The 26,266-nt window shown below is 35.4% G+C and overlaps 5 protein-coding genes, 16 non-coding genes and 1 pseudogene across 22 annotated transcripts; 8 read left to right on the top strand and 14 right to left on the bottom strand.

Annotated features, from left to right (window-relative positions):
- Window positions 1-1,831: 1,831 nt before the first annotated feature.
- Window positions 1,832-3,293, top strand: F22F1.3 (KIX domain-containing protein). Its single transcript, NM_076975.5, has 3 exons — window positions 1,832-2,122; window positions 2,562-2,921; window positions 2,970-3,293. The coding sequence occupies exons 1-3, from the start codon at window positions 1,837-1,839 to the stop codon at window positions 3,059-3,061; spliced, it is 738 nt and encodes a 245-aa protein (NP_509376.2). The 5' UTR covers window positions 1,832-1,836; the 3' UTR covers window positions 3,062-3,293.
- Window positions 3,294-4,820: 1,527 nt separating this feature from the next.
- On the bottom strand, window positions 4,821-5,736 carry hil-3 (Histone H1.3). The gene is made up of 2 exons (NM_076974.6): window positions 5,473-5,736; window positions 4,821-5,417 (listed from the first exon to the last, which is right to left on the bottom strand). The coding sequence occupies exons 1-2, from the start codon at window positions 5,707-5,709 to the stop codon at window positions 5,028-5,030; spliced, it is 627 nt and encodes a 208-aa protein (NP_509375.1). The 5' UTR covers window positions 5,710-5,736; the 3' UTR covers window positions 4,821-5,027.
- A 2,457-nt stretch (window positions 5,737-8,193) lies between these two features.
- F22F1.9 lies at window positions 8,194-8,280 on the bottom strand. The gene has a single exon (NR_071639.1). It is a non-coding gene; the product is annotated as an Unclassified non-coding RNA F22F1.9 (non-coding RNA).
- On the top strand, window positions 8,198-8,271 carry F22F1.t7. The gene has a single exon. It is a non-coding gene; the product is annotated as a tRNA-Ile (tRNA).
- Window positions 8,281-8,638: 358 nt separating the features above from the next.
- Window positions 8,639-8,729, top strand: F22F1.6. Its single transcript, NR_071638.1, has one exon. It is a non-coding gene; the product is annotated as an Unclassified non-coding RNA F22F1.6 (non-coding RNA).
- Window positions 8,656-8,727, bottom strand: F22F1.t6. The gene has a single exon. It is a non-coding gene; the product is annotated as a tRNA-Met (tRNA).
- Window positions 8,730-9,081: 352 nt separating the features above from the next.
- On the bottom strand, window positions 9,082-9,153 carry F22F1.t5. The gene has a single exon. It is a non-coding gene; the product is annotated as a tRNA-Asp (tRNA).
- Window positions 9,154-9,361: 208 nt separating this feature from the next.
- F22F1.t4 lies at window positions 9,362-9,443 on the bottom strand. Its single transcript has one exon. It is a non-coding gene; the product is annotated as a tRNA-Ser (tRNA).
- A 659-nt stretch (window positions 9,444-10,102) lies between these two features.
- Window positions 10,103-10,187, top strand: F22F1.5. The gene has a single exon (NR_071637.1). It is a non-coding gene; the product is annotated as an Unclassified non-coding RNA F22F1.5 (non-coding RNA).
- On the bottom strand, window positions 10,112-10,183 carry F22F1.t3. The gene has a single exon. It is a non-coding gene; the product is annotated as a tRNA-Asp (tRNA).
- Window positions 10,188-10,378: 191 nt separating the features above from the next.
- Window positions 10,379-10,460, bottom strand: F22F1.t2. The gene has a single exon. It is a non-coding gene; the product is annotated as a tRNA-Ser (tRNA).
- Window positions 10,461-10,722: 262 nt separating this feature from the next.
- Window positions 10,723-10,821, bottom strand: mir-237. Its single transcript, NR_002421.2, has one exon. It is a non-coding gene; the product is annotated as a pre-microRNA mir-237 (primary transcript).
- Window positions 10,822-12,008: 1,187 nt separating this feature from the next.
- F22F1.8 lies at window positions 12,009-12,107 on the bottom strand. Its single transcript, NR_071635.1, has one exon. It is a non-coding gene; the product is annotated as an Unclassified non-coding RNA F22F1.8 (non-coding RNA).
- F22F1.t8 lies at window positions 12,012-12,093 on the top strand. The gene has a single exon. It is a non-coding gene; the product is annotated as a tRNA-Ser (tRNA).
- A 176-nt stretch (window positions 12,108-12,283) lies between the features above and the next one.
- F22F1.7 lies at window positions 12,284-12,383 on the bottom strand. Its single transcript, NR_071634.1, has one exon. It is a non-coding gene; the product is annotated as an Unclassified non-coding RNA F22F1.7 (non-coding RNA).
- On the top strand, window positions 12,288-12,359 carry F22F1.t9. The gene has a single exon. It is a non-coding gene; the product is annotated as a tRNA-Asp (tRNA).
- Window positions 12,384-14,183: 1,800 nt separating the features above from the next.
- On the top strand, window positions 14,184-15,346 carry F22F1.2 (non-specific serine/threonine protein kinase). Its single transcript, NM_076973.9, has 4 exons — window positions 14,184-14,444; window positions 14,492-14,676; window positions 14,725-14,979; window positions 15,028-15,346. The coding sequence occupies exons 1-4, from the start codon at window positions 14,189-14,191 to the stop codon at window positions 15,229-15,231; spliced, it is 900 nt and encodes a 299-aa protein (NP_509374.1). The 5' UTR covers window positions 14,184-14,188; the 3' UTR covers window positions 15,232-15,346.
- Window positions 15,347-15,677: 331 nt separating this feature from the next.
- Window positions 15,678-15,749, bottom strand: F22F1.t1. The gene has a single exon. It is a non-coding gene; the product is annotated as a tRNA-Asp (tRNA).
- Window positions 15,750-15,931: 182 nt separating this feature from the next.
- F22F1.10 lies at window positions 15,932-15,998 on the top strand. The gene has a single exon (NR_071633.1). It is a non-coding gene; the product is annotated as an Unclassified non-coding RNA F22F1.10 (non-coding RNA).
- Window positions 15,999-16,229: 231 nt separating this feature from the next.
- On the bottom strand, window positions 16,230-17,207 carry C02B8.1 (uncharacterized protein). Its single transcript, NM_001375082.2, has 5 exons — window positions 17,091-17,207; window positions 16,920-17,039; window positions 16,690-16,872; window positions 16,563-16,640; window positions 16,230-16,483 (listed from the first exon to the last, which is right to left on the bottom strand). The coding sequence occupies exons 1-3, from the start codon at window positions 17,169-17,171 to the stop codon at window positions 16,735-16,737; spliced, it is 339 nt and encodes a 112-aa protein (NP_001361920.1). The 5' UTR covers window positions 17,172-17,207; the 3' UTR covers window positions 16,230-16,483; window positions 16,563-16,640; window positions 16,690-16,734.
- Window positions 17,208-19,875: 2,668 nt separating this feature from the next.
- fbxc-38 lies at window positions 19,876-20,940 on the bottom strand (annotated as a pseudogene). The gene is made up of 2 exons: window positions 20,048-20,940; window positions 19,876-19,998 (listed from the first exon to the last, which is right to left on the bottom strand). Coding segments are annotated over exons 1-2 (1,016 nt in total).
- Window positions 20,941-24,661: 3,721 nt separating this feature from the next.
- Window positions 24,662-25,428, bottom strand: C02B8.3 (DUF5354 domain-containing protein). Its single transcript, NM_076970.6, has 2 exons — window positions 25,063-25,428; window positions 24,662-25,003 (listed from the first exon to the last, which is right to left on the bottom strand). The coding sequence occupies exons 1-2, from the start codon at window positions 25,321-25,323 to the stop codon at window positions 24,863-24,865; spliced, it is 402 nt and encodes a 133-aa protein (NP_509371.1). The 5' UTR covers window positions 25,324-25,428; the 3' UTR covers window positions 24,662-24,862.
- Between the last annotated feature and the right edge of the window lie 838 nt (window positions 25,429-26,266).

Here is a 26,266-nt window from a genome sequence, read left to right as displayed (position 1 = left end):
CTACAGTATTCTTTAGTTTTGCATCCATAAAGAATTAAAACTTTGGTACTTATGGGTTTCGTTCCCCTTAAAATGTTTTAATTTTCTAAATTTCAATTAACCATAAAAACGTGAACTTTTTGCGACTTGGAGAAATGAATGGTTTTATTTGTATAAATGAATGCTTTGTTCCGTACTTTTATTTACGTTTTTAATTTAAAAAATGGGAAATGAAATACTAGATAATTATAACATTTTGGGGGGAACGAAACCCATAAGTACCAAAACGTTTTGTCTGTATTAGTTATATAGACATAGTATTGCATTGAAATTTCATAAATAACCATATTTTGTAAAATTTATAGATTGGGTATATTGTTTTTCTTAGAAAAAAACGTCATCAATAAGCTCTTTTCAGAATCTAAAAAAATTTCAAGTTCAATTTTTTGTAAACTGCCAAATCTTCTATTAGAGAAATTGTATTAGTTGATTTTAAAACATATGATAGGCGAAAACTAAGAAATTGGGACAAATCTGACCAGATGATTGATTTCAAACAATTTCCCAACGGCGATACTCTATTTTTAAGGTAATTTTTTAGTTTAATTTGAAAGGTTGAAAAGGTTAAAGTGCTATGTATCGTATGTTTTCCGACAAACCAAATAAATAAATGTTGAAATCAGTTCATTACTATTATGACCATCCTTCCACATGATGTATGTTTTTTAACAGCTAATCTCTAAAAACTGATAACAGATAGAATGTTTATAATTTATGTAATTTCAACTTCAGTTCATTTCCCCTCGCAAGTTCAAACATATTTCGTGCAGTATTTTGATGTCAAATCGTGTGACAGACTTATCTCCCTGACAACGTCGACACTGTCCCACATCTGAAATGGGACCAAGCATACTCATCACATTTTTGCCCTGCTTCTGTCTGCCAGCACGCCTATGCATTCACTTTGAAGACTCTCACCAACACACATCGACGCATATTTTGTGAGGCCTGGGCCCAGGGCGTCGGTCAGGAGCGGTGTGCACACGCCCCAGCGCTTGCACTTGCCTCTGCTCTTGTCTAGGAGCATCCGAGCTTTCGGCTGCGCCGTCTTCATCGCACCCGTCCGCTCTTCGGTGGGGCAACACATCGATCGGCGACTCGGAGCAACTAGGAGGCGCGCGCTTGCGCGACCGGCAGCCACAGGGAAGCTGCTTCTCGCCCCCGGTTCGCGTGTTTTCGTCTGCCTGGCTCCTTCCTTCTCTTCTTTTCCTACTCCTCCCGTTTTTGGCGGGTGAACCAGTGAGACATAAGGAGGCGGCAAAAGGAAGTGAGCAAGGAGCCTGGAGCCAAGAGCGAAGAAGCTCTTTTTTGGCTTGGTTGTTTTGTTTCTTCTCGAGTCGAGGAAAATGAGAGCAAGCGGCAGCATAACATGGAATAATTATATGTTTAGATCTTGTGATTTCGGTAGTCATGCGGATCTCGAATTTTGTGCAGAAAAGAGAACGACACACACCTCTTAGGGCTCTTTTTGTCCTTCTGCTTTTTCTTTTTGTTCCCGCCTCTAAATAAAAAACACATTGCGAGACAAACACCTCCTTTTACTCTTCCATCCACTTTACCCTCCAGCTGTCTTTTCTGATATGATGAAGGAGGCGCCGACAATCGAAGCCGTTCAGATACAGAACACAATGTTATCACTTCCTTGCCTCTTACCTATTCTTCCATTATTCTTTTTGCATGTTTTCAGACCACTGACTGGTTTTCTGGTTTTCGCCATTCTAAGTTGTTGTGATTTCTACAACTTTTTAAATCTTCATTTGCAAACTTTTCGTGTTCACTTGCAATTTTTCAGACAACATGGTGATACCAGAACTACCATATGATGATGATGACCTCTCTACCCTCGAAAGAGGATTACGTCAGTATATGATTACCAAAATCGTCAGAGAAGCTGTTCCCCGTCCGAATAGTGATGCTAAAAATGATGCCAGAATGATTGAACTCAAAGAGTATGCTACTTTCATGGAAAAGAAATCGTTTGAGAAAGTACAAACAAAAGATGAATACTACGCCGAACTTGCCAGAATTATACTTAGCATGCAGAAACACTTGCAGTCAAGGCCCAAAGGATCTTATGAAGATCGTGAGTTTGAATGTGAATATTTATTAGCAGGACTTGAGAAGCAAACCAGTGTCGACAGTAGCCCATATAATCTTATTACATTGATCATTTGTTTTATCGATATGTGTGGATCCGAAAACTAAAACGGAAAGAAAAGTTTGTAGAGTACACTTAAATTATTAGATCAATAGTACTCATTTCTATGTTATCATTGATTTCATACTTGTATATTATAACTCCACATTATTAAACTTATTCGAAAAAAAAAAGAAATGTGATTGTATTTTAATTCTCGGGCTTATAAAAATACCAATTCTTATAGAAAGGTTGAAAAAACATTAAAACACATTAAATGGATAAATATATAAAAATTTCAGTTTATTTTTGGAATATGTGATTATAATACACAGCTCTTTAATTTCATTTGAAATACTTTCACAGAGTGTATCAAGTTTTTCAGCGTACTCGAATATTCCTCCATCCCACGAGCTGGCTGATTTTTTGGGGTTGTCGGCACAAGAAAGGGACGAGTTTTATCTTTTGCATCCACATAGACTATTAAAACCAAATGCAAAGTCGAGAATAACAAGAAGAATTCGAATTCATGTGATCGACAAACTCGGGCTCATGCTCTTCCCTGCCCCAGATCAAAATGCGTATTACGATGGAAGAATGGATAGAATCATTAGAAAATTGCGGAATCTTGAAGCTGAAGCATTTCGAGAATGTATTGATTGTGATGATTATTACAACTTGGCTTCTATCAAAGCTTACAAATTGCATAAAACAATGAAGAAAAATGGAGAGCATTATGTTGACCGTGAGTTAATGTAGCTTTCAAAATTGAAGATATTTGTGTCATTTTCAGACGAGGTCAAATACCCAGCCATTCACATTTATACATCTGCTAACAGTTTCGAGAGTTTTGCTCTTGCGGAATCCGGCATTGTCATTGAATAACTTTTTATATGCTCAAATTCACATCAATCAATTTATATTTTGCTTGTAAAAAGTCAATCCGCTTATGTACATGCTCTTGTATTTAAAAAAAACATCAATTTTTCACTGTTTTGAATTTCCATTTCTCTTGTGAAGTTTCGTATCTCAGTTTGAGCCTTTTCCTGTGACCGATTTCTTTTCACATCCTATCTCAAAAATATTTTATTTGTAATCCGAATAAAATTTACAACAGGACAAACGTTTATGGGGTTTTTACTTAAAACTACAGAAAAAACCGTAAATTTAAAAATTTTGCAGAGGAAAAACTAGAACAGAGAAACCCACTTCTGAACAATGAGGTTGAAGACTCTTTCAATATTTTATTTTGAAAGGAATTGAAACAAAGAATATCGTTTAAACGGAAAAATCTCGTTTTAATGTAAAAGTTAGATTTTTCCAGTTTCTCTTATTTTTTTCGTTCTTGCTTTTTTTAAATTTCAGATCTAGAATTGCAAACTGTGACCAACGTTTTTCTAAAACAAACTATTGGTTCAAGTTTTTTAAATATGTTTGGGTAAAATTTGTGTGAGATTAAAAATAAAATGAAAACCCGGAAAAACAACTCTGCAGATGTAGAAAGTAAGAAAATTTGAAAATCATAACCGTCTGGATTATGAAAACGTGCACCGTTTAGTTATGTAATTGAAAAATAATGTTACAAGTTAGGAACATTACGTTGTCATTCTCATAATCGTGTTTTTCTAACAAACATTATTTTTCTGTACCGAATTTCCCAAAGTTATAATTTTTGGTGAAAGTGTTATAGAGATTAATAGATCATTGTTTCATGTTTTATTGTATTGAGAGGTGTTGTTAATTAGCGGAAAACTCACAGAATAATTTTGCAAAAATACTACTCCTCACTTACAAGGCCTCTAACGCAAAATAACCATTCAGTAGACTTCAGTAAACTTAATTTTAAAATTTATAATAAAATCAAACCCTTCTGATTATTTTGGTTCAGAGTGATAGTCTATCAAACAACACAAGTCAGAAAAAAAATCTGGGATTTCATCCGAAATTATCAACAAAAAACGGTCGTTTTTTTTCGATACCGCGTTCGCCGGCGCGGACTTTTGGATGTATCGTCCTGGAGAAAGTTAAATATACGTTTTTAGCTATTGCAAATAGTATAAGCAGCTTTTAAAAATGTTATCATAAAGTTTAAAATCGAGAAAATGGAGGGGGTCGAAAACATGTCTGACTATACTATTTTCCTATCTGAAAAAGTGAATTCATAAAACTCAATAAACTAGCATTTTTTTTGCCATTCTGAACATGTTTCTACAAGGTATTCCAAATTTTCCCAAGTTTTCTTTTAGTTCCTTGTTTTTACTCAATTTTTTCAACGTTCCTCTCTACTCTGAAAATCTCCCCAGCCCTCCATATTTCTTTCAGTCTGGCAGAAAATAACATCAAAACACCAGTTGGTTTTCTTTCATGTCTCTCTTTCCCAATTACTCTTTCTCAACCCCTTTCTTTCTTGCCTCGTGACGCGACTGCCTACCAAACAATCGACAGAACGATCCCACATCGAGGAGGTAATTGTGTGTTGCGTTGGAAAAATTGGCACCGTGCCAGAACAGACGATATTGTGCAATCCAGCAGATGCATTACTTCACAATGGACAACAACAGATCCATTATGAGGATGACTCCAGGAAGATCGATTGGAGGATGGAAGGACTCTATTATGCAAACAAAGAAGAACAAACTGTTTTAATTTTAAGTCATTTATTAGGAATTTTGTTATTAACAAAATGTAAATGCAGGAATAAATTGAGTGAAGTACCAGTAATGAATTTTCCAATAAAATTGGGAGGGTGAGAAGACACATCAAAAGTAAATGGGCTAATGGAGGAAAAGTACAGAGATAAATGTACAGACATGAGATCGGAGTGAGGTATAAGAAAATTAAAATTGATTATTTATGTCTTTGGGGCAACAGCTTTCTTGGCTGGCTTGGCAGCAGCTGCCTTCTTTGGAGCGGACTTCTTTGCTGGAGACTTGGCAACTTTCTTGGCGGTTGGCTTGGCGATCTTCTTTGGAGACTTGACCTTCTTGACCTTATCAGCAGTCTTCTTGGTCTTGGTGGCAGTGGTCTTCTTGGCCTTCTTTTCTCCGGTGGCGGCCTTCTGGGCAACTGGCTTCTTTGCTTTCTTCTCTCCGGTGGCGGCCTTCTTGGCTACTGGCTTCTTTGCGGCGGCGGCCTTCTTCTCAGTAACACGGAAGCGTCCACTGGCTCCAGTTCCGACGGATTGAACGAGTGCCTTGCTGACGACTCCTTTGTTGAGAGTGTCACGGAGACGAGCATTAATCTGAAATTAGATGAATTAGAATTCGTCATAGATAATTTTGCATTTTGAAACATACCTTGATGATTTGATCTCCAACATTGTAGTTCTTGGTGATGTACTTGAGGATGGCGATCTTGGAAGATCCTTTGCGTTCCTTAAGACCATTGATGGCGGCAGTGACCATGTTAATGTATGGTGGATGGGCAACTGGCTTCTTGGCTTTTGGAACCTTGGTGGTCTTGGCGGCCTTTGGAGACTTGACAGTCTTGGCTGGAGCCTGAACTGCAGCGGAAGCAACGACGGTGTCGGACATAATGAACGATTGAGGGATGGTGGACACTTGGAAAGTGATGGTGTGGGGTGAATCGTCATCTCCTTTATATACGCTCGCCTTACCACCCTGTCGGGACACATACCCCGCCTCTCCAATGCGACCGAATGAGACTCGGCGGTTCGTTTTCAGGGGCTTTACTGAAACGTCTGTAACTTTGCGGAGGCAGTAAAATTTGCTATATTTCTTTGTTTTATTGAAAGAATAATATTTGACTTACTATATACACAAATATTGAAAACAATGATTAAAATATACAAAAGTTATAGTCAGTCAAAGTCACCATTCATTTTTCAATCCGACTAAAAATATTATTTTGCTTATTGATAAGTGATAAGATTATTTCTAAACTTTTAATAAAGGTTTTCTGATAGAAAAATATTTTATCTGTCTACTGATATATAATTTTCAATATTAAAATGACGAGTTCGTATAAAAAACCTGAGTTAAATGTGAAGTTTTATGTAAATCAGGACTTTAACCCTTGATTTCTTGAAACTTTGAGTTGTAAGGTATGTCCAAAACTATATCATTCTATAGATAAAATATTTCTCTTTTCAAAAATCTTATTTTTGAAAATTTTTGTTCCACATTGCTTGAGTTACAGTGGTTTGAAGAACTTTCATCAATGCGATGGCAAGGGGTTGTTTTCGCATTTGATGCATGATTCATTGTGGGTTAGTATTTTCCAAAGTTCTAAAAAGTACTAACTAATTAAAACATAAAAAAATTAACCTGCTTTATTCAACATTGAGTGGTATATTTTACCAATATGGCATTCTGAAATTTTATTACTGTGCTTAGTTAGAGTTGTAACGTCCACTAAACGGTGAAACATTTTCTGCTATAAAAAACAAGATTTTTATTGAATAAACTCAAATGAATACATACTATTTTTCTGAAAACTAACACAATGTTTTTATTTGAAAATGAATATTTCGGTTATTATAAATACATATGTACATCTTTTCAAAGTCTTACATGTAGCAAAAGTTAGAAACTTGATTTATCATTTTTACTGTATAAATTTTTGAAATATAATAAAAAGCATTGAAATGAAGTTCCATGTTAAAACTTGTCAGTGAAATTTTCATATAGCACACAAAGCGCTAATAACTTTAGCGTTGTTAAATCTTATTTCACGTTGAAATTCAAATTCATATACTCTTGTCATGCAACAAAATTATACATAATTGTTTGGAATTTCTTGTGTAGTTTTATTTTTGTGAATTAATATTTTTGTATTTAATATTTTTACTGCTCCTTTTTACCCAAATTGTATTCTGAAATGTTTTCTTTTCAAAACGTGGCTAGAGGCTTTAGTTTTCGTCTGTTTCTCCAACGTGTTTATGAAGAACATGTGCGTGTGTCTGATATTTGTTGGCACTATGCCAATTTTCTCCTAGTTTGTCTTGTCTTGTTTCTATAAACGAAATGAATGCAAAAACAGTAAGAAAAAGAAAGAGTTATGTCAATGTTGAAATTATTTACTGATATAAACCAATCCTAATTCAAATTAATATTTTTAGAAGTGTATAAACTTGTGTGGTTTTTGTTGAAATTTCCGAGCTTTATTTTTTTCATTAGTTTTGTTAAGAATTGTCCAAGTTTAAGTAGTGTTTTTTAATATTAATTTCAGAATCCTTGATTTCCTATTCAGAATTGATTTATTGCAGCTTTTTATTTTTCAGAGACAAAAATAACTTTATGTGCACGTCTTCATTTTCGATAGCTTCACACTTACATACTTCGCGAGCTGTATTATCAAAGCAACAAGCACTACACAATTTTCACTCCCACCTGCTCACAGTCCGATCGTTTCTTGGCTTTGTGCCAAATTCTCCCTTCTCCTTGTTGCTTTTACCACCCTGCGGGGACACACACCAAACGCCTTGCTTAACCGAATGAATGAGGTGCTGTCGGTTTAGAACACGCAATGAGCTTTTGTCACAAGCTTACCTATCTCAGAGGAAAGAATAATGTTAATTATTCAAGGATGTGCAAAATTGAAATGAATACGTGATGGAAAAAATGGGGCAAATGCATTGCAAAACTTAAATTTTACTCTGATTAGTTTTAATCAGATGCTCTTTACCACAAAATCTACATAGTTTGAGAAAATCGTAATGTTTTTGTTTTGGGAACAGCATTCATCAATGTAATAATTATGAGAATATCAAAATCAAAAAATATAATTTTCGAAAAGTTTTCAAATAACATTTTTGTTTTTTTGTTTTCAATGCATAACAACTGTATTAATTCTTTTTTTCTCATAAAAAATGTACATGCATTTGGAACGTCTTTTTCGAATATTTTTAAAAAAGTATGACTTCGAAGGAAATTGTATGTTTTCAATCTCACTTGTACATTTTCATCACTTTGCCCTCACGAATTTCCCTCTCTTTCCATTTTCTTTTTAATGCCCTTCAAACTGCGGCAATGTAAACTATCACATTCCCGTTTCGAAACAGCCGCCATAGCTCAGTCGGTTAGAGCGTGGGTCTAATAAGCCCAAGGTCGCAGGTTCGACCCCTGCTGGCGGCAAACATTTTTCATGAATTTTGAATAAATGTATTTTTTGGTTTGTCTAAAAAAATTTTTGAAAATTTTGTTTCAAGAAACCTAAGTTTCAATTAATATTTAAACACATTACTATTAGATTTAAACACATTACTATTAGAGACTATTCAATTGTGTTAATTTGCTAATCTGTTAAAAAAAAATCATATTTCATTTCACAATGCATCCGGTACTAACTTTCACGTGTATCCTAGTTTGGATGAACGCAAACTATTTTACGAGAAAAATAAAAATTTTAACAGGGAACTAAGAAGGATAAATATTCAAAAAACTGCTGATGGAGAAGAAAAAACTTTGCAGTTATCATATAAAATTAAAAATATCTGTTTTTAAAAAATGAAAAAAATCTAGCAGCGAGTGGTTTCGATCCACCGACCTCTGGGTTATGGGCCCAGCACGCTTCCACTGCGCCACGCTGCTGTTGGTAATAGGAGAACACACAGCCTATACAACGAGATGGCACGCAAAGAAAAGGCATGCAGCTGCTGCTAGGTGGTCGTCAGATATGGGGGTCGATGATTATGGTGCCTCATATTTTCTGTTCAAAGCTCGCAGAAAATTATGTTTTGGAGATGGTCCAAATTGTCTGAAGATAATTTTTCATACCCTTTCTTCAAGAATACAAGGATTCAAAAAATACCGATCACGGGGTTGAAACTAGGTTCAGTCTCGTTTTTCTCTCTGTCAATCTTGAAAAAACGACGGAATTCAGATTGGAAACGCTTAACATGGGTAATATTATGTATCTTTCAGTTGAAAAAGCAACAAAAAAGTTCTCCCGGCCGGGAATTGAACCCGGGTCTCGCATGTGACAGACGCGGATACTCACCACTATACTACCGAGGACACGAGACAGAGACATTTCCAAGCAAATGAAAACTCGTTCGTAGTTTTTAGAGACAGACACTTTGCATGGCAAATAATTTTTTACTTGCGGTTTAATACAGTTTTTCCAATGATTGCAACAAGAAAATGCAGAAATCGAACTCATGTTGAACCGCTACATTTATAAGCAGTTCAAATTCATAATTTTAAAAAAGAAAAAAAAAAGTTCCGCAGTCAGCAGGATTCGAACCTACGCGGGCAGAGCCCAATTGATTTCTAGTCAATCTCCTTAACCACTCGGACATGACTGCACGATGGCTTTTCGTTTCAAATGATATGTCAATATTGTAACATAGCTGATATAAATCAATTCACAAATCACTTGTGTTTAATACACGCCTTCCATAAAAACTAGCCAACTAAAATCAAAAATGTATTCACTACATTTATTATCAAACTAACAAGTAAGTATGATAGGTTATAAAATCTCATTGCAAAATTGACTTATTATTCATCTCAAAATTGTATGCACTTGAATACATTTGAATACATTTGGAAAAATACCCTTGAAATCGAGGGTTCTGTTTTGAAGGTTTAGTAGTGAAATGTTTCAGCAAGAAAAACAAACAAAAATGTTTCAAATACACTATGCGTACAGAGCAAGTTTCAGAGAAGGAGTTTCCGAGAATGAACTTTCTGACCGGTTTCATCGTCAATCAGCGCCGAATTGTTGTCGTTTAGTTCAGCAAGGAAATTGTTGATGAATGAAACCTTGAGCGCTTTGATAATCAATATTTTGGGCATCATGGAGGATGAAAGTTATATAAAAATTATTTAAGATTTAAAAATGAGAGATCACATGGTTAAAACGCGGTTCGGCCTCGTTTACTTCTCAGCAAAAACTGAAAAGGGGCATAATTTAGATAGGAAACTTATGTAATATTCTGAAAGTATCAGTTGAAAAATCATCAAAAATATTCTCCCCGGCCGGGAATTGAACCCGGGTCTCGCATGTGACAGACGCGGATACTCACCACTATACTACCGAGGACATGATGCAAGCAAACTTCAATCAAATAAAAACTCGTTTTTAGTTTTAAGGACAGCCACTTTTCTCGAAACTTTTTTTTGCAGTTCTAATGCAGTTTTAGTATTGGAATCAGCACGGAGTGAAGTTGAAACCACATTGAATGACCTAACTTCTCGACTGCAAAATCACGAATTAAAAAAAAAAAAAAAGAAGTTCCGCAGTCAGCAGGATTCGAACCTACGCGGGCAGAGCCCAATTGATTTCTAGTCAATCTCCTTAACCACTCGGACATGACTGCATGATGACTTTTCGTTTCAAATGATACCTCAATAGTGTACGAAACATTTGTCATATCAGTCGCGTATTAAATTTTTTATTGTTTTTTTATAAATTTTACATTGTTACTTGTAGTATCATCCATTTTACGGCCGTCGACGATTATCTAACACTTACTATTAGGAAAGTGATAAAATAATAATTTTGACCCCTCAAATTGCAGAATAAGAATTAAAAAACACACACTATACTTTTATTATACCTTCATATTATAAATTATGATTGTTCCCAAGTGATCTTCTATTGTTTGGTCCTTGACAAAACTCGACAGCTTGAACACTTTGAAGCTGTTCGAGAATTCTCAGGGACCACGCAATGTAGAAGTTTTGAACAGCTTGAATAGTCAGAAGTTATGAATTGGTTTGGATAAACTTTCAAAATGCTAAACAGATTTAAGAATGATCTTCCCCGATCTCAGGCGAAAAATGGGTGGAGTCGGCATTAACTTTTTGTACATTCCAAAAATTGTGATACAAGCTGGCACGACCTTTTAAAGACGATAGTGCAGACAACGGAGAGTGTTCGCAAAAATTCGAACAACAGGTGCAGTAAGACAGACACGATCGAACACGCAACGAAAGCGAAATCTGCAAGCCTTGCTACTTTTTTCCCGAAGCTAGTCACTATGACAAAATTGATCTTTTGAATTCTGCGGACAATGACCCTTCGAACAGTTTGGAAAATGAGATTACTGATAAAAACTGAGTAAATAAAATAATATAACAATACATAGCCGAAAACAGTTACATTGTGTATTCGAGTTTTGATATTACTAGATTGGGTCATGTTTTGTATTCAAAATTTACAGCAACCAACTCTGGCTCAGGATGGTTTTGAAATTTCCGCTATAATTTGATTGAGTTAACTGACACAATTGTTTGTTGGTGATTATAAAATTGATAGAATTTTTTGGTGAGCTGATAAAAATTGTAAGAAAGAATAGTTATATTAACATTTCATTAAAATATAAACAATTTTCAAAATAGTCGTTGATTTACTGAATGTTTATTTATGATAAATAATATTCATGCAAGAATATTTATGACAATAGTTTTATGAACCCCCCATCTAATTTTATTAACTTAGTTAATTTACTCATTTCTCGTATAAAAGCAAAATATTCGGCTAATCAAATTTAATTTCAGAATTTAAGTGCAACACAAAGCGTTTTTCCATACTCATACTCGAGGCCTGAAGTAATTTTCGAAAGTTATACCAAAGTCTGTGTCACTTAAAAATAGTTCGTTGAAAGTTCTTACTTTTTAATATGATTTTTCAATATTCACGTGCATACAATTTTGACATGAATAGGTTCATTTTACAATAAGGTTTCATAACCTATCCTACTTACTTACACTACGTCAGTTTAATATAATAATAGATGTAGTAAATACCTTGATTTTAGATGGCTAGTTTTTATGGAAGGCGTGTATTAAACACAAGTGATTTGTGAATTGATTTATATCAGCTATGTTACAATATTGACATATAATTTGAAACGAAAAGCCATCATGCAGTCATGTCCGAGTGGTTAAGGAGATTGACTAGAAATCAATTGGGCTCTGCCCGCGTAGGTTCGAATCCTGCTGACTGCGGAACTTTTTTTTTTTGAAATTCGTGATTTTGTAGTCGATAAGTTTGGTCATTCAATATGGTTTCAGCTTCTGTCCTTGTCGATTCCAATATTGAAAACTGCATAAAAAATGGAAAAAAAAGTTTCGAGAAAAGTGGCTGTTCGTAATAATTATAAACAAGTTTTTTATTTGAATGGAAGTTTGTCTGCATCATGTCCTCGGTAGTATAGTGGTGAGTATCCGCGTCTGTCACATGCGAGACCCGGGTTCAATTCCCGGCCGGGGAGAACTTTTTTGTTGATTTTTCAATTGATACATTCAGAATATTACACAAGGTCATAGTTTCCAATCTGATTTATGTCCCTTTTTCTGAAATATGTCCTTTTTGGGAAGTGTTAACAACATTTAAACTTAAAAGTTTGATATTTAAGCTTTCAAAGTATTCAAGAAAAAACTGCGCAGGATTCCTAGAGAAGTCGATTCAGTTGTTCAAGATGCATGTCACTCCGAAAGAAAAAAAGTCGGGAATATTTTTTTAGAACTGGTAAATCGGACTAATCCAGACGTCCGTTTGCAGGATTCTAAGTGGCTTGGTGCCTGTTTTGAGGTATTGCAGAGATTTTTCAATAATTGTTTCGGTTAATAAAACATTTGTCTAATTGTGTTTCTCATTTTAAAATATTTACCATAAGAATGAATATGGAAACTGACGAACGAAACCTACGTGAGTGAAGTCTGTGTTTCACTGTACAAATCTTAAATTTCCAAATGGAAACGATTTTTGAAACAAAGCAACAATTTGTTGACAACCAACTCCAAATAAGATCCTAAAACTCAAAAAAAAAATTTCCATACAAAGTTACTATGGACAGAAACTAAATTTCCGAAACTGGATGTAAAGTTGGTGAAATTTTGTTACAACCATCAATTCCCGAATACAAACATCACCACTTCAATATCAGTCTATCTGAAAACAAATAAAAAAAATCTCCAAAAATTTATCTTTCAGAAACATATTTCAAAACCTCTGTACGATGTCTGGTTCCGAAATTACAGCCGTTTCTACGAACTCAGTTCTGCGCCGTTGCCATAGCAACTCCCTCCTCCCCCTTTTTATCTTTATCTTTATCCCCACAGCTTCTGGCTGCAACTGTGGCCTAGGCAGTAGGGCGGCTGTCTATGGATCAGAGCTTTTTTGATCCGACGGGTTCGACCCCCATGAATGGCAAAGCATGCGGGGCGAGATAGCAGAACTGGAGAAAAGTCTCGAAATGATAGAAAATTACTTGCAGTAAAGAAAAGACCCGGTAGTGCTCACCGAGATGTCTGAATGAATTTGGAGAATAAAAAAGAGCTCGGTCGATAGGGACTGTCTCTGAAATGGCACACTGTCGGCTTTCTGTGGTTGCTATAATACTCCCTCCCTTCATAATCCTATATATGAGAGCCTATAAGATCCATGTAAGGCAAAGCATGAGATAAAGCAGAACTGGAATATGAGTCTCAGATACCTCGGAAGTACTGTTGCATGAGGTATTGGCACGACGATTGAGCAGAACTGAACAATGAAAATGGATATAATTGAAGGAGATCGTTGATGAAATGTTCTCAAATTGCTACAAACATTGGAAAATCAGGGAATGAGAAAAACTGGGAGATGAAACAAAGAATTTCTGAGTTTTCAGCTGAATAATTGAGAAAAACGAGGCATTTGCATGGTGTCCTTCGCCACTTGTTCAATCTGAAAGTTCAAGAATGATCTGGTTTTGTTTCCCTTTATTTTCTGATTCTGTGGTAGAATGTTTTATGCCATCAAATACAATCTGTCAGCAAGCTCCTCGAATTATATACATTTCCAACTAGAATGTTGTAAAAGTAGTGGCTTACAAGGGTGACAGTTTCAAAATACAGAACTATTTTTGTATTTACACTGTGCACACCCGAAATTGAAATTCTTTTCAACCGGTACTCGATTTTTCTTCTTGAAAATTGAATGCGCCCTGTGGAGATATATTCAACTACTACTTACTTTTACAACTTCTAATGTTTTATGACATCTCTCAATTTTGCCGTCCTACTACTGGAAACTGAATAAAGTTAAACTTTTTTCAGAGTAATGGCGAATTCTCCGCTCAAAGTTGACAACTATATTTTGGAAAAGAAGTTGGGAGAGGGATCTTATGGGGATGTCTACTTCTGCAGAGACGAGCGAAACAACAAATGGAGTGTTATCAAATTGATTCACAAAGAGATAAATGGTGTTCGCGATGAGACCTGGCGCCGCGAGACTTTTGCACTCACTGCACTCGCGGAGGTCAGGGGGATCTCAAGAATGTATGACTATGGGGCGACCGACATTCATAATTATATTGGTGAGATGAGAGATTTGATGTCATACCTTAAAACTATTTTTTTTCAGTAATGGAGCCGCTCCTGGACGACTTGACCAACATTGCTCGCCGAAACGGTATCAAGGGATTCTCAAAGTCTACTGGATTTCACATCCTTTGGCAGCTTGTCAAAATCCTCCAAGATGTTCACTCTTTTGGGATTGCTCACGGAGACATCAAGGCTGACAACCTAATGATTTCCGGTTCGAACAAGGTAAGTCTCCGTTTTCTCGGTAACTTTCAAATAATTTCGTACTTTCAGACCTTCATGCTGTCGCTTGTTGACTTTGGTCTGTCACGCTCCTTCAAAGACCACAATGGCAACCGCACTCCCCCAATTCCATTTCCCAGCGGCTGCATCAATCTCATTCACACCCCCGCTCGAACCGCAAATGGCAAACCGCACATGGAAGCGGAGGACCTTATGCAAGTTGCATACCTCGCTTGCATCTGTCGCAAGCTTGCTCCGTGGGAAGATATCGATGGACACAAAATGACTAAACTGAAGAAGGCTTTCGTAAGTTTCCCATATACATAGGTTTCTGTCTTATAGTGTTATTTTCAGGCCGAAAAACCAAAGAAATTCCTTGGAGAACACCAGGATCTCAAGCCGATCATCAAGATCATCGCCAAGCAAAAACACGGAAAGGAGCCGAACTACAAGGAAATCATGGATCTTCTCCAAGAGATGCTCACCTCGTCGGGTGGAGGTTTCGCTGGTGATTCTCTCAAGGCCCAGTTCGTCAATGGAGCGATTGTCCTCCCATAATCCCCTGTATACTATAATGTTACTGGTTTCATTCCACTTCAGATCTTTTCATTTTAGATCTCATTTTTCGCTGGCTTGATTATTTCTATAGTAGATAAAAACATTTTTGTTTCAATTCAGTGTAAACTCAGTCTTGTGAAATTATAATTCAGTGAACAACTGAAATCTGTTGAGACTATCCGTGGAATGGTCAAGTTTTTCTTATTCTTCTTGCGAGACATATCATATATCAGCAACTTTTTTCGATTGGCATAAGTTGATTGAGAATGTATGATTAATGGGGGTCAAAATTTCAAAATGTAGAAGTATTCTTGCGACAAGCTTAAATATCAAACTTTTAAGTTTAAATGCTGTTAACACTTCCCGAAAGGGACATAATTCAGATTGGAAACTATGACTTTGTGTAATATTCTGAATGTTTCAATTGAAAAATCAACAAAAAAGTTCTCCCCGGCCGGGAATTGAACCCGGGTCTCGCATGTGACAGACGCGGATACTCACCACTATACTACCGAGGACATGATGCAGGCAAACTTTCAATCAAATAAAAACTGTTTTAACGGACATCCACTTTTCTCGAAACGTTTTTTTTCCAGTTCCAATGCAGTTTTAGTATTAGAATCAGGAAGGAGTGAAGTTGAAACCATATTGAATGACCTAACTTCTCGACTACAAAATTACGAATTTCAAAAAAAAAAGTTCCGCAGTCAGCAGGATTCGAACCTACGCGGGCAGAGCCCAATTGATTTCTAGTTAATCTCCTTAACACAGGTAAAGCGCGTCAGGTTAGTGGCAACCTGCCAGCAGACCGCTGGCTGCTGAATGGAGAACTTGCGGCAGGTGAAATCGCGGCCCGCTGTCAAGTTGACATTAAGCCGCCGCGGGCCGGCAACAGGCAACGTCAGGTTTGTGTCAGGTTCTTGTAGCTTTTGTATTAGGCTCTATATATACCGGGAGTACTGCTTTTTGTTATTAAATGTTAATACAAAAAGAGAAAAATTGCCAAATAATTTTGTTTATTGAACATGAAAAATGAAAAAATAAATTAAAAAAGGGAAAAACATAAATATTATTTAATATTTCGGCTTAGAGTAAGCCTTGTCTCTATTCTCGATTCCTTGGATCCAACATTAGCAACCACTTGGTCGAATCGTTACTTCTGTGGTTTCTGGCAGCATCAGATTGTCGGTAACGTAGAAAATGAGCATCCATCAGCGACAGCTCGAGGAGTTTGACAGTATTCCGCATCTTTCTGTAATAAAATAGCGTTTAAGTTGAGAAAAATCGCTAAATTTTTCAAAGGAGCTAAAAATTATGATTTTAAAACTCACTTTGTAAAGTTCATTCTCTTTGCGAAGCATGTTCCGAGCCAAGATGATGTGGACTTTGCGACGACAAATTCGACCTTTCTAAAATATAAAATATACATTACATTGAAATATTTTATTATGAACATACACTTCGATCATCTCCGACATCATTCCAACCAGTTGAAATCGCACTTTAACTTTTTTCTTTTGAATCTACTTCACTGCTTCTTCGTTTTCTAGTTCCTTTTTTACGTTGATTTTCATCAAAGCGGAAGGATGAGAAGGTTTTGCGTATGCTTGTGGTCAATGTCGAAGAGACAACGGAGCCTTTCTGAAAATAATAACTCAATTTTCTGATATTATTTTCCTTGATCTCACATCACAATCGTCGTCGTCGCATAACACGGAGAATTCTGAAGGTGGCTCTGAGAATATTGAGTTGATATCACTGTTGTCTCGAGTCTGCATGAACTTGATCTTGAGTTGATCTGCACGACTCTGAAAACATAAATTGTTATAAATAATTTCATTTTTGAGTTCAACTCTAACTTTTTTTTCAATCTTTTCTTCTTCGCGAAGCCATTTTGTAGCACTGCCGGTACTTCTCTCCTCCAGCAATTTCCGCGGCATCCCAATCGTTCGCTTCAACGTCGAAAATGCTGAAACACGAATAAATATACGGAAAGTAATTATTTTTGCCGAAAAAACAGAAAATTTCTGAAGAAAACCGAGAAAACTCAAAGAAAAATTAAAAGAAATGGTGAAAAAATAATTCCGAAAATGAGGAGGATTTACGGTAAAGAGGGCGCGCTGCCGTTATTTCGGAATATCGTTGCTATCTAAGTCTGGAGCTTCTTTTGAAATGCTTTCTCGCTTTTTATGTGAAACCGTAAACAATTATAAAATCAGTTTGAGTTGGAAATGTGATTTGTGATTGAAAATAAATTAATAAAAATATTCAGTTCAAAAAAAAATTTTACTAAAAATTTTCCCACTGATGTTAAAACTTTCATAAGGGTACCCCCTTATGAAAAAAATTTGGTAAACAATTTTTTTCCAAAAAGTCTGAATACTGCTTAAATGTGTAGGTACTGTATATTTTAGTATTTTCCACAGTTTTCATGGCTCAATCACACTCCTGAGCAAAAAATACAATAGTCAACTCCGCTTGTTCTATGAAAGTTAGAGTACTTCCAAAATGGGATAGCTCCGTTGGCAGCTGAAATATGAAAAACTTGTCAACTAGAAAGTTGTTAGGAATGAAGTGATTGGCAAATTAATCACTGTAGCTTTTTGTCATATTGCATAGCTGAGTAGATAGGAGCACCTATTTACGAGTCAAATATCACTGATTTTGGCTGATGACATCTCGGTACTATGCAAAGGAAGCAAGAAATTTTTAAACGTAAAACATGGTTCATAACAAACTTAACAAGTTTGTAGTTGATAATTTTTTTCATATCTTGCTTGCCCGATGAGGGTCATGGTACCAAAGAACTGGCATAGCTTGTAGATTAATAAAAGTAATTGAGGTATTATTGTGAGGAAAATCTCTATTCAACTACAAAAATTGCTTCAACACATAATTTTGCGTTTTTCCACATATTATTTAATGATAGTTTGAACAAATTTTCAAAATTTATTTTAAACATTTCGAATTTTGGGAAAAAGCATACACGTATGAAATTTTGAAAACCGTGAAAGTCAATTTGTCTTTGTTTCTCACTAACCATTTCTAGTGTGTTGATTTAAATAGGAAAATGGTTCGATAAAAACAGTTTTATCCATTCATTATTTTTGTGTCAGTCAAAAAAACTTTGCCTGACCGTAACCTGCCAGTTGGCATTTGCCGGCTCTTAGCCTGCTCTTAACCTGACACTTGCCTAACGCGGTGCGGTAACCCCAAAACTGTATTCGTGGAAATAATGTTTTTAGAAATTTTTTTCTTTTCGAAATTTTCCTGAAAACGTATCAAATCGCACTGAAAAATGTCGTTTCTGCCGTTCAAATGCCCAGAACGCGATTTCTGGTGAAAAATTAAAGAAAGTTTCCAAGAATGGGCTCGTAAAGCTTGTTGTCTCCGGTGGCCTAAAACTCCTCGGAAAAATCCTATAAAAAAATGAATCACTGACGCGTTGCAGATAATAATCTAATCAACAACTTTGCAGTTGAAAACTTTTTTGTCAAAAAATTGTTGGCCGAGCTTGAAAAAAGCGACAAAAAGCTCTAATGTTCCCGCAATTCTCATGTCCAAACCTCGGCCAACAATTTTTTGGTGAAAAGTTTTCAACTGAGAAGTTATTTATTTGATCATTATCTGCAACTTGTTAGTGATTCATTTTTTAAATTTAAAAAGGAATTTGCTCCGCAGAGCTATAGGCCACCGGAGACAACAAGTTTTATGAGCCCATTCTTGAAAACCTACTGTAAGCTTTCACCAGAAACCGTGATATGAGCATTCATATTGATGCAAAATAGTAAACCAGTTGTGTTCTACAAGATTAGAAAAATTTTGGGAAAATTGAAAAAAAACGTTTTTGAGCAACTTTGCCTGACAGTAACCTGCCAGTTACCATTTGCCGGCTCAAGCCTGCTCTTAACCTGACAATTGCCTGACGCGGTTCATGATCCGGTGCGGTAACCCCGAAACTGTATTTCTGGAAATTATGTTTTCAGAAATTTACACGAATGAACATATAACTCATTTTTATGAACTTTCACTCAGTTTCTGAAACTTTAATTTTCACTCATCTGACCCATCACTTGACACTTACTCACCGTTCACCTGACGCGCTTTTTTCAAAATTTGGGCGAAAATTACTTAGCTGACACTAACCTTCTCTTAGTCTGACAGCGACTTTTAACCTGATACTAAGCTGACACTAACCTGCTGGCGCATTTTAACCTGCCATTAAGCTGCCACTAACCTGTGTAACCACTCGGACATGATTGCATGATGGCTTTTCGTTTCAAATGATATGTCAATACTGTAACATAGTTCTCGAGGTCACAAGTTCAAGTCCGTTCTCACCCCCTAGGTCTAAGTGTCTCTATTGGGAAGTGGAGCAATCCACAACCAGGCTACAGTTTCCGGCTAGGACGTGGCTTCAATTCAAACCCAGTGGGATCACCACCAGGCAGTATACCTGACACCCAGATCCGCAGTGCATAGCACTTGAAGAACAGATTGACCTAACGGTCTTTTAGTCATTTTTTGAAAAAAAAATTTAAAAAATTATTAAAAGAAATTTATCACAAATTCAAAAATGATTAAACATGAAACAATGATTTTGAAAATTTTAAAAATACACATATGAGAAAATCAGATATTGAATCTTATTCGTTTGCAACAACTTTCAGATTGAGAGTCCAATTATTTTGAGCTTCCTCACAGTAGATGTCTAATCGAGATGTATTGTCCATTTCCAATGAAACGCAACCTGTTTTTGAGATTGATCTGAAAACATAAAGATGAGGTTTTTAGAAAACTCAATTTTATAACTTACTTTTTATCAAGTCTTCCTTTGAAAAAATTGTTGATCTGCTTTATATTGTATTTACCTTCTTTTACCGATCCAACGTCGAAAGAATAATGGGTTCCAATATCTTTTCCTTCTTTGGTCCACCAGTCAACTCTATGATTGAGATTCCTCAAGGTTCTTTTGCTATAAGTAAAGTGTACTCGCGTATTGCGAATTTTATCAAAAAACGTGGCGATGTTGAAAACTAGAAGCTTTGCGGATGTAACAATTGGATGTTCAAAGTCGAACGGCCAATCAAGTTCCAGTTTTTCAAGTGGACTTGTTGAATCGATAATTTCAGTAATTCTCAAAATATCTTCTTCGTAAAGGCGACGGGCAATGATAAGCCTTCGAACTTTCAATCTTAAATTGCGCGGAATAAAATCACAGTATTTCAGTTTAATCGACATCGTTTCAATGCTAATTATCTTCTTCTGGTGGTTTAGTATTTTGCTGAGTAAATATTCCAAACACTCCGGAAGATTTCTAAGATTCTCGACCACTTCAATGGTAGTGCAACGTTTCGAAGTGATAATGAGCTGAGTATACAACTTTGGATTTCGTTCCATCTCAAATATCTGCTTTTCCAATGCTGTTTCAGGAACTTTCTACGCATCGAAAGCATCATATAGTTCACCGTTTTCTTTGATCACAGCTAATTCATATTTAGTCGTGTTTATGGTTATGCTTGAATGAGCGAGTTCACAAAATTTAATTCCGTGAGAAAATATATTCTTGTTATTTTGAATTGTGGGGAAAAAGTCCAAGATTTGAAATCTGTAAAGAGAACAGATTTTGAGCAAAACAAAAAACAGTAATTGTGCAGTAGCTGTACCGTAAAATGATTTCAATGGATAAATTTTCATAATGGTGAAAACGTGAGTAATAATTGTAACACTATTTTAATTTTGACAATGTTTCCTAAGCCTCAAATTCAAGTTTTCAAAAGTGACGAAAAAAACTGGCCTCAAATTATAGTCAATGTGTTGAAGAACACATTTTAAGCTAGGGTAAGAAAGCGGTCTTGAAGTAGACATTGTATGTGCAGTTGGTACCGGAAAATGACGAATATGGAAAAGATATAATGCTGCAGATAGTTGCAACGTCTTGTAACGTGTGCAAGATCAACTATGAGCAAGACGGAAAGGTCAATAGATTAGTTTAGATAATAGATTAGATTAGAATAGTAACTGTGCTCTCTACTGCACAGTGTTTGCATGTGGGAGTGTAGGCAAGCAATTTTCGTCTAGTTCGTGAGGAATCGGTATGTGCCATGCTTTTTTAATATCATCCTTCCCCTATATTTTTCTCCTCTGTCTCTAGAAAACACTGTCATTTCTCTAGAACGCCCATCCTTTGTTTTTTGTTGCAATAGTAAAAACTAAACAAAAAAAAACACTTTCCATAAAAAATTCCGTGATTTTTGTGAGCATTTCAAAAAAAAAGTTTTCGGACGAATTAGCATTTTAAATAATATAAAATATTAAAAATCTTAGTCAAAAATACCGTGGAGCTTGTTAAAATTAACAAATTAACATTGTTACAGCATACTAAAAATTAAACGACTGTATATGTATGTATAAAAAATTATAATGATTACAAAATCTTAAAGGTGGTTTAGTCGAATTTTTTATTGCCTGATTAGACTCAAAATTGTCTAAAAACACCGAATTTCATAATGAAACTTCTTGAAAACTTTTCAGAAAAAAGTTATTAAGGTGTTTTTTTAAGTCGGTGGACAGCGAGTTTTGGTTTAAAAAAATTAAAAATCTCGCCGTCCATCGGCTTTTAAAACCTTAATCAAGTTTAAAACGCAAGATAATCAACTTGTATACTCACAAATTGACGGTGAGTTCAAAAAAATTGTTTCGGCCCGATGCGCCATTGACAAGTAAAATTTCCGATTTTAACTAATTTTAGGCCATTTTTTGAGCCGTCATAACTTTTTTCTGAAAAGTTTTCAGGAATTTTCATTATGAAATTTGGTTTTTTTAGACAATGTTGAGTTTAAGAAGGCAATAAAAAAAATTCGACTACACCACCTTTAATCTAAAGCTGAACAAATCAAAAATGTTGAACAACATAAAAAAACGGTGAGACAACTTTCCTTGTAAGATAATTTTTTGTTAGAGCACTCCCTACTATTTCCAAATTTTCTAAAACAAAAATCCCCCTTCAATATTCTGAAGAAAAGCGTGAGGTTTTCCCTTTTAATTAAAGCTCTCTGACTGTTGCAAACTTCGTTTCATTGGAAGAATTGAAACATGTTGTTTTTTTTTTGATTTTAGCTATTCCTGGACGTTCAAAATTGAATTTCATTTGGAATACATACGTCAAAAATGAATTAAATTTCTATTGGGCAGTGAAAAAAGTTAAGTTTTTTTAATTAAGGAAAGTTAAAAAAATATACCGGTTATAAATATAGAATGCGTTTGAACTTTTCCCTATTAATTGGCAATGGCGTCAGTTTTTTAGCAAAATAGAAAAAAGTTTTGAAAGGTTATTATTGAAAGAAAGATGTTAAGTGTTATACAATTTATTCGAATTTTTCGAATAAAAAAATAATTTAAAAAAATGAAAAAAAATTTATGCAGTATATGTGTCATACGTGGATAAAGTCATCGACAAAATGCCAAAAATTATCAGTTAACAAATAAATGAAATTTCTTTGAGAGTCACATACCGAATGAATATTATTTAGGAAGAATTTAGGTTTCAAATTGTTATTTAATGTGTTTAGAAATAATTGAAAAGCATGCCATATACTCATGAAAACAATTCACAACAGACAAAAGTGTGCGTGAAAACTTTCGATATTAAATTTTGATGTTTTTTAAAATATTTAAAACTAGCAGAATAACTCGTATACTCTGTTGACATATATTTGTTTGACACATTCAAACAATATCCGTCCATTCCGTCCATTCGTGTCCATTTATTTTAGAGATATGCGATCGGAACAACTGTTCAAAATTTTTGCCGTTCTCTAATATGCAATACAACAGATGGGTCTGTAAAAAAAATGATTGGCACAACAGAAATACAGCCGTGATTAACACTGAAAAGAATTGTTGTTGGTGTATGCTTAGTTTTCTAAAGAATGAAAAATGAAAGCACGCAAAGTTCCGAAAAATATCTAGGCAACAATTGGTGCATGAAAAGTGTCAACTGAATATGTCTGCAAGCTCACTGCTGCACGTTTAGAACAATGTCGTATATACAAAGACATAACTTTAAAATACAAACATTCGAAATTAAAACAAAATACAATTTGCAAAAAAAAATTCCCTTGGCGCTACTTCTCCGTGAAAAACGCATAATTACAAACTGATTAGCCACTCTTCAAACTTAACAGATAGTTTTTTTCCATCTCATCTAGTTTCATTATCCCTGAAAATGTGTATGGAAACGTTTGTTTTCCCTGACAAATGAACATTTAAAATTTTCAACGAAATCATTGCATTTGAACGATCAATATTTTACAAAATAATGAAGCTGAGCTGAATGATTTGAATATGTTGTTGAGCATTTGATTACTTGCATATTTTTTCGATCCTTCAAATTTCACACATATATAAAATTTAAATAAATAAATTCCTCGCCCTATATCTCTTAGCATACTTAAAAAGCTCCCCCAGTGAGCAACTTTCTGACGCTTTTGCAACCGCACCAGATAATTTTGTAATTTCTCTAATTTGTCTATTCAAGTTCATGATCAACGGTTATCAACGTTATCCTGTGTCCCCGTTCCAAAACATCGGTATTAACATTTGCGTGGAACTACTCACATGCTCACTGAGCTTGAATAAAACTTTCTAAGCCTCCAAAAGTGCACCTATATGTTTTAGATGAATAAAATTAAGCCATGGTAGATAACGTTAGTTTTTCTTGCAGCATTGGGCTTTGACGCGTTTGTCATCGCTTCAGATTAAAAGTTTTTTTCCATTGTTATTGAATCAAGCAGGACTGAAAGATATTCAACTCAAAAACAATTGAAGCATTCAAAGGAAATGATGATCACAGGAATTCTGCAAATTTTGATAGTTCCCGTCATTTTAAGCGGGATAAATACTGAAAATTGTGATGTTCTCAATTCAAGGATTATTTGAAAAACACAATTAAATTATTGGAATTACTTCCGCAAAACTACAAGATTAAATTTCAATAAAGATGTTTTAGAAGATTTTTTTTTCAGGATTTCTTGGAAGCAAAGTGAAGAACAAATTTAGTTCATTTCAAGTTCGTTCTGTATAATTTTAATTTTTATGTTTTCAAAGTTTTTTATTATTGGAATTGATAAGTCTAATTTAAATTTTTATGTATTAATGTAAACTTGGACTTTCATCGACATTATGCTCTGCCTCAATGCTTTTCTTATTCTGGTTTTCCCATTAAGAACATAGCCTATCCACGTCACAGTAATGACCTTATTGATTACTAAAACAAGTTAAGCGAAAATTTTTTGTTGGCGTCTGTAAAACAAATCTGTTCGTAGTTGTTATAATTATAAGAAACAACTTTTTTTATAGTTTGGAAAACAACTCCCCATGCAAATTCTTTATTATGTACCCCTGAAAATTTAGCAATAAAAACTGCGGTAACAGTTCACATTTTTATTCTGATTGTTTGTAGCCTTACTGCAACAATTCTTGTGAAAATTATAAATAAATTAAAGGAAAAAGGGCATTCTTTGAACGACAGTACAGGAGAATTGAGAGAGTGAAGATGTTTGGAACATTCTGGAAGCACGAGTGAGGGCACGGTTTCGAACAACAAGGAGTAGGAGGATTGGAGCACAAATTAGAAGTTAACAGCTGGGATTGGGCCCTTGTTGAAGTCAAGAAAATCCGTCAACGTTTTCGGCAGGTTGCAACCGTCTCTTTGACACAAACATCTCAGGCTGACTTGGGATGGGTGGTTGGCTTTGTGGAACTGGAAGGCCTGAAATAAATGTCTCATTAAAATCTGTTTCAGTGTTTCTTTCTGTATTGATAGCTTACCTCTTGTAGACAGACATTTAAAACAGCGTATCCTGGAAGTTGGTTGGCAAACATTGTCAAAATAGTGGTGTAGTCGTCGCTGTCCATTTGAACTCCATTCACGTGGAACTTGTTGTAATCTTTTGGGGATGGCATGTAGCTACATAGTTGGTACACGGGGTCACTCATTGTATGACCTTTGGAAAGGTCGTCGGAGTCAATGGGCTCCCAGCAACGGATGAGCTTGGTGAGTTGATCTTGGGCATCTTGGACAGCGTTCATGGCGGTTGAACGGGAACCGAAGGCAGATGCCAAGACGAGAGAAGATATAAGGATTTTTCTCAACATCGAAGAAGCACGAAAGAGTTAAGCTGTAAAAGAATTCAGCTTTTGGCGAATACTGTTCTCAGCGCTGTTTGAATATGAAAGCTGAAAGGGCGGAGCAAGAATTCCATAAGGCGGGGCTTACAGAGTCTTTGGAAAAGAGACGTATAAGATATAAGAGAAACAAAAGTGCAGATTGAGTGACGAGGAGGATTGCAGGGATGAGCATCATATGAAATGAAACATCCCGCCCACTTTCGAAGTGTACATGGCACAAAACCGGTTACAGTGTGTACCTGGCTCTGACGTTGCCACTCCGTGACTGACACGCAACAGAATCTGGAAAAAATTTGAGAAAATTATCACTTGTTATGTCAGTATCCAAAAAAAATGTTACATATCTAATATATAATCAAGCGTTCATGTGTACACAGTCGAAGCCAATTTCTAATGCATTAGTTTTTGGCTGAACAGAAGTCGAGACAGCTTTGGATGAGCTCAGATGTTTTTGGGCTAATACGTCACTATATTAAGTTTAAGAAACTATTTGATACAAAATTTATAGAGTTAGTTTGATAGTTAAAGGAAAGAATCCAATTTCGGGGGAACATTTGAATTGTACTAACATCTAGAAACTCATTATTTTCAAAACGAATTTTCCAAAGTGGTGTAGTATAGGATGAATGATATGTGTTATGTTGGTTAAACGAGAAACATTCTGAATCTTTTTAAAAACTATGATTAATTTTCTCCCAGAAAACAGTGTCCTTTTTTGCAGTACCCATTTTTGCCATTTTAAGTGATACGAGTTGTGTACGAGACCTTACGATGAACTACACAATAAGCATGAAGTGTTGTGGTGCATTATATTGAGACAAACTCAATCTTACATTCATTTCAA

Source organism: Caenorhabditis elegans, chromosome X (genome assembly GCF_000002985.6).
Source record: "Caenorhabditis elegans chromosome X".
Classification (NCBI taxonomy): Eukaryota; Metazoa; Nematoda; class Chromadorea; order Rhabditida; family Rhabditidae; genus Caenorhabditis; species Caenorhabditis elegans.
Note: the sequence above shows the minus strand (reverse complement) of the source record. Positions and strands in the feature narration are given on the sequence as shown.

What these genes read in the sequence shown, in the direction of transcription:
- F22F1.3 (NM_076975.5), top strand. Translation starts at nt 1,837, where the DNA reads ATGGTGATACCAGAACTACCATATGATGATGATGACCTCTCTACCCTC. An exon ending in CAAAGGATCTTATGAAGATC is followed by an intron (nt 2,123 to 2,561) that starts GTGAGTTTGAAT and finishes CAAGTTTTTCAG; the next exon opens with CGTACTCGAATATTCCTCCA. An exon ending in TGGAGAGCATTATGTTGACC is followed by an intron (nt 2,922 to 2,969) that starts GTGAGTTAATGT and finishes TGTCATTTTCAG; the next exon opens with ACGAGGTCAAATACCCAGCC.
- hil-3 (NM_076974.6), bottom strand. Translation starts at nt 5,709, where the DNA reads ATGTCCGACACCGTCGTTGCTTCCGCTGCAGTTCAGGCTCCAGCCAAG. An exon ending in TTGGAGATCAAATCATCAAG is followed by an intron (nt 5,418 to 5,472) that starts GTATGTTTCAAA and finishes ATCTAATTTCAG; the next exon opens with ATTAATGCTCGTCTCCGTGA.
- F22F1.2 (NM_076973.9), top strand. Translation starts at nt 14,189, where the DNA reads ATGGCGAATTCTCCGCTCAAAGTTGACAACTATATTTTGGAAAAGAAG. An exon ending in TGATTTCCGGTTCGAACAAG is followed by an intron (nt 14,677 to 14,724) that starts GTAAGTCTCCGT and finishes TCGTACTTTCAG; the next exon opens with ACCTTCATGCTGTCGCTTGT. An exon ending in CTAAACTGAAGAAGGCTTTC is followed by an intron (nt 14,980 to 15,027) that starts GTAAGTTTCCCA and finishes TGTTATTTTCAG; the next exon opens with GCCGAAAAACCAAAGAAATT.
- C02B8.1 (NM_001375082.2), bottom strand. Translation starts at nt 17,171, where the DNA reads ATGCCGCGGAAATTGCTGGAGGAGAGAAGTACCGGCAGTGCTACAAAA. An exon ending in AAGAAAAGATTGAAAAAAAA is followed by an intron (nt 17,040 to 17,090) that starts GTTAGAGTTGAA and finishes TTATGTTTTCAG; the next exon opens with AGTCGTGCAGATCAACTCAA. An exon ending in GCGACGACGACGATTGTGAT is followed by an intron (nt 16,873 to 16,919) that starts GTGAGATCAAGG and finishes TATTATTTTCAG; the next exon opens with AAAGGCTCCGTTGTCTCTTC.
- C02B8.3 (NM_076970.6), bottom strand. Translation starts at nt 25,323, where the DNA reads ATGAACGCTGTCCAAGATGCCCAAGATCAACTCACCAAGCTCATCCGT. An exon ending in TAAATGTCTGTCTACAAGAG is followed by an intron (nt 25,004 to 25,062) that starts GTAAGCTATCAA and finishes CATTTATTTCAG; the next exon opens with GCCTTCCAGTTCCACAAAGC.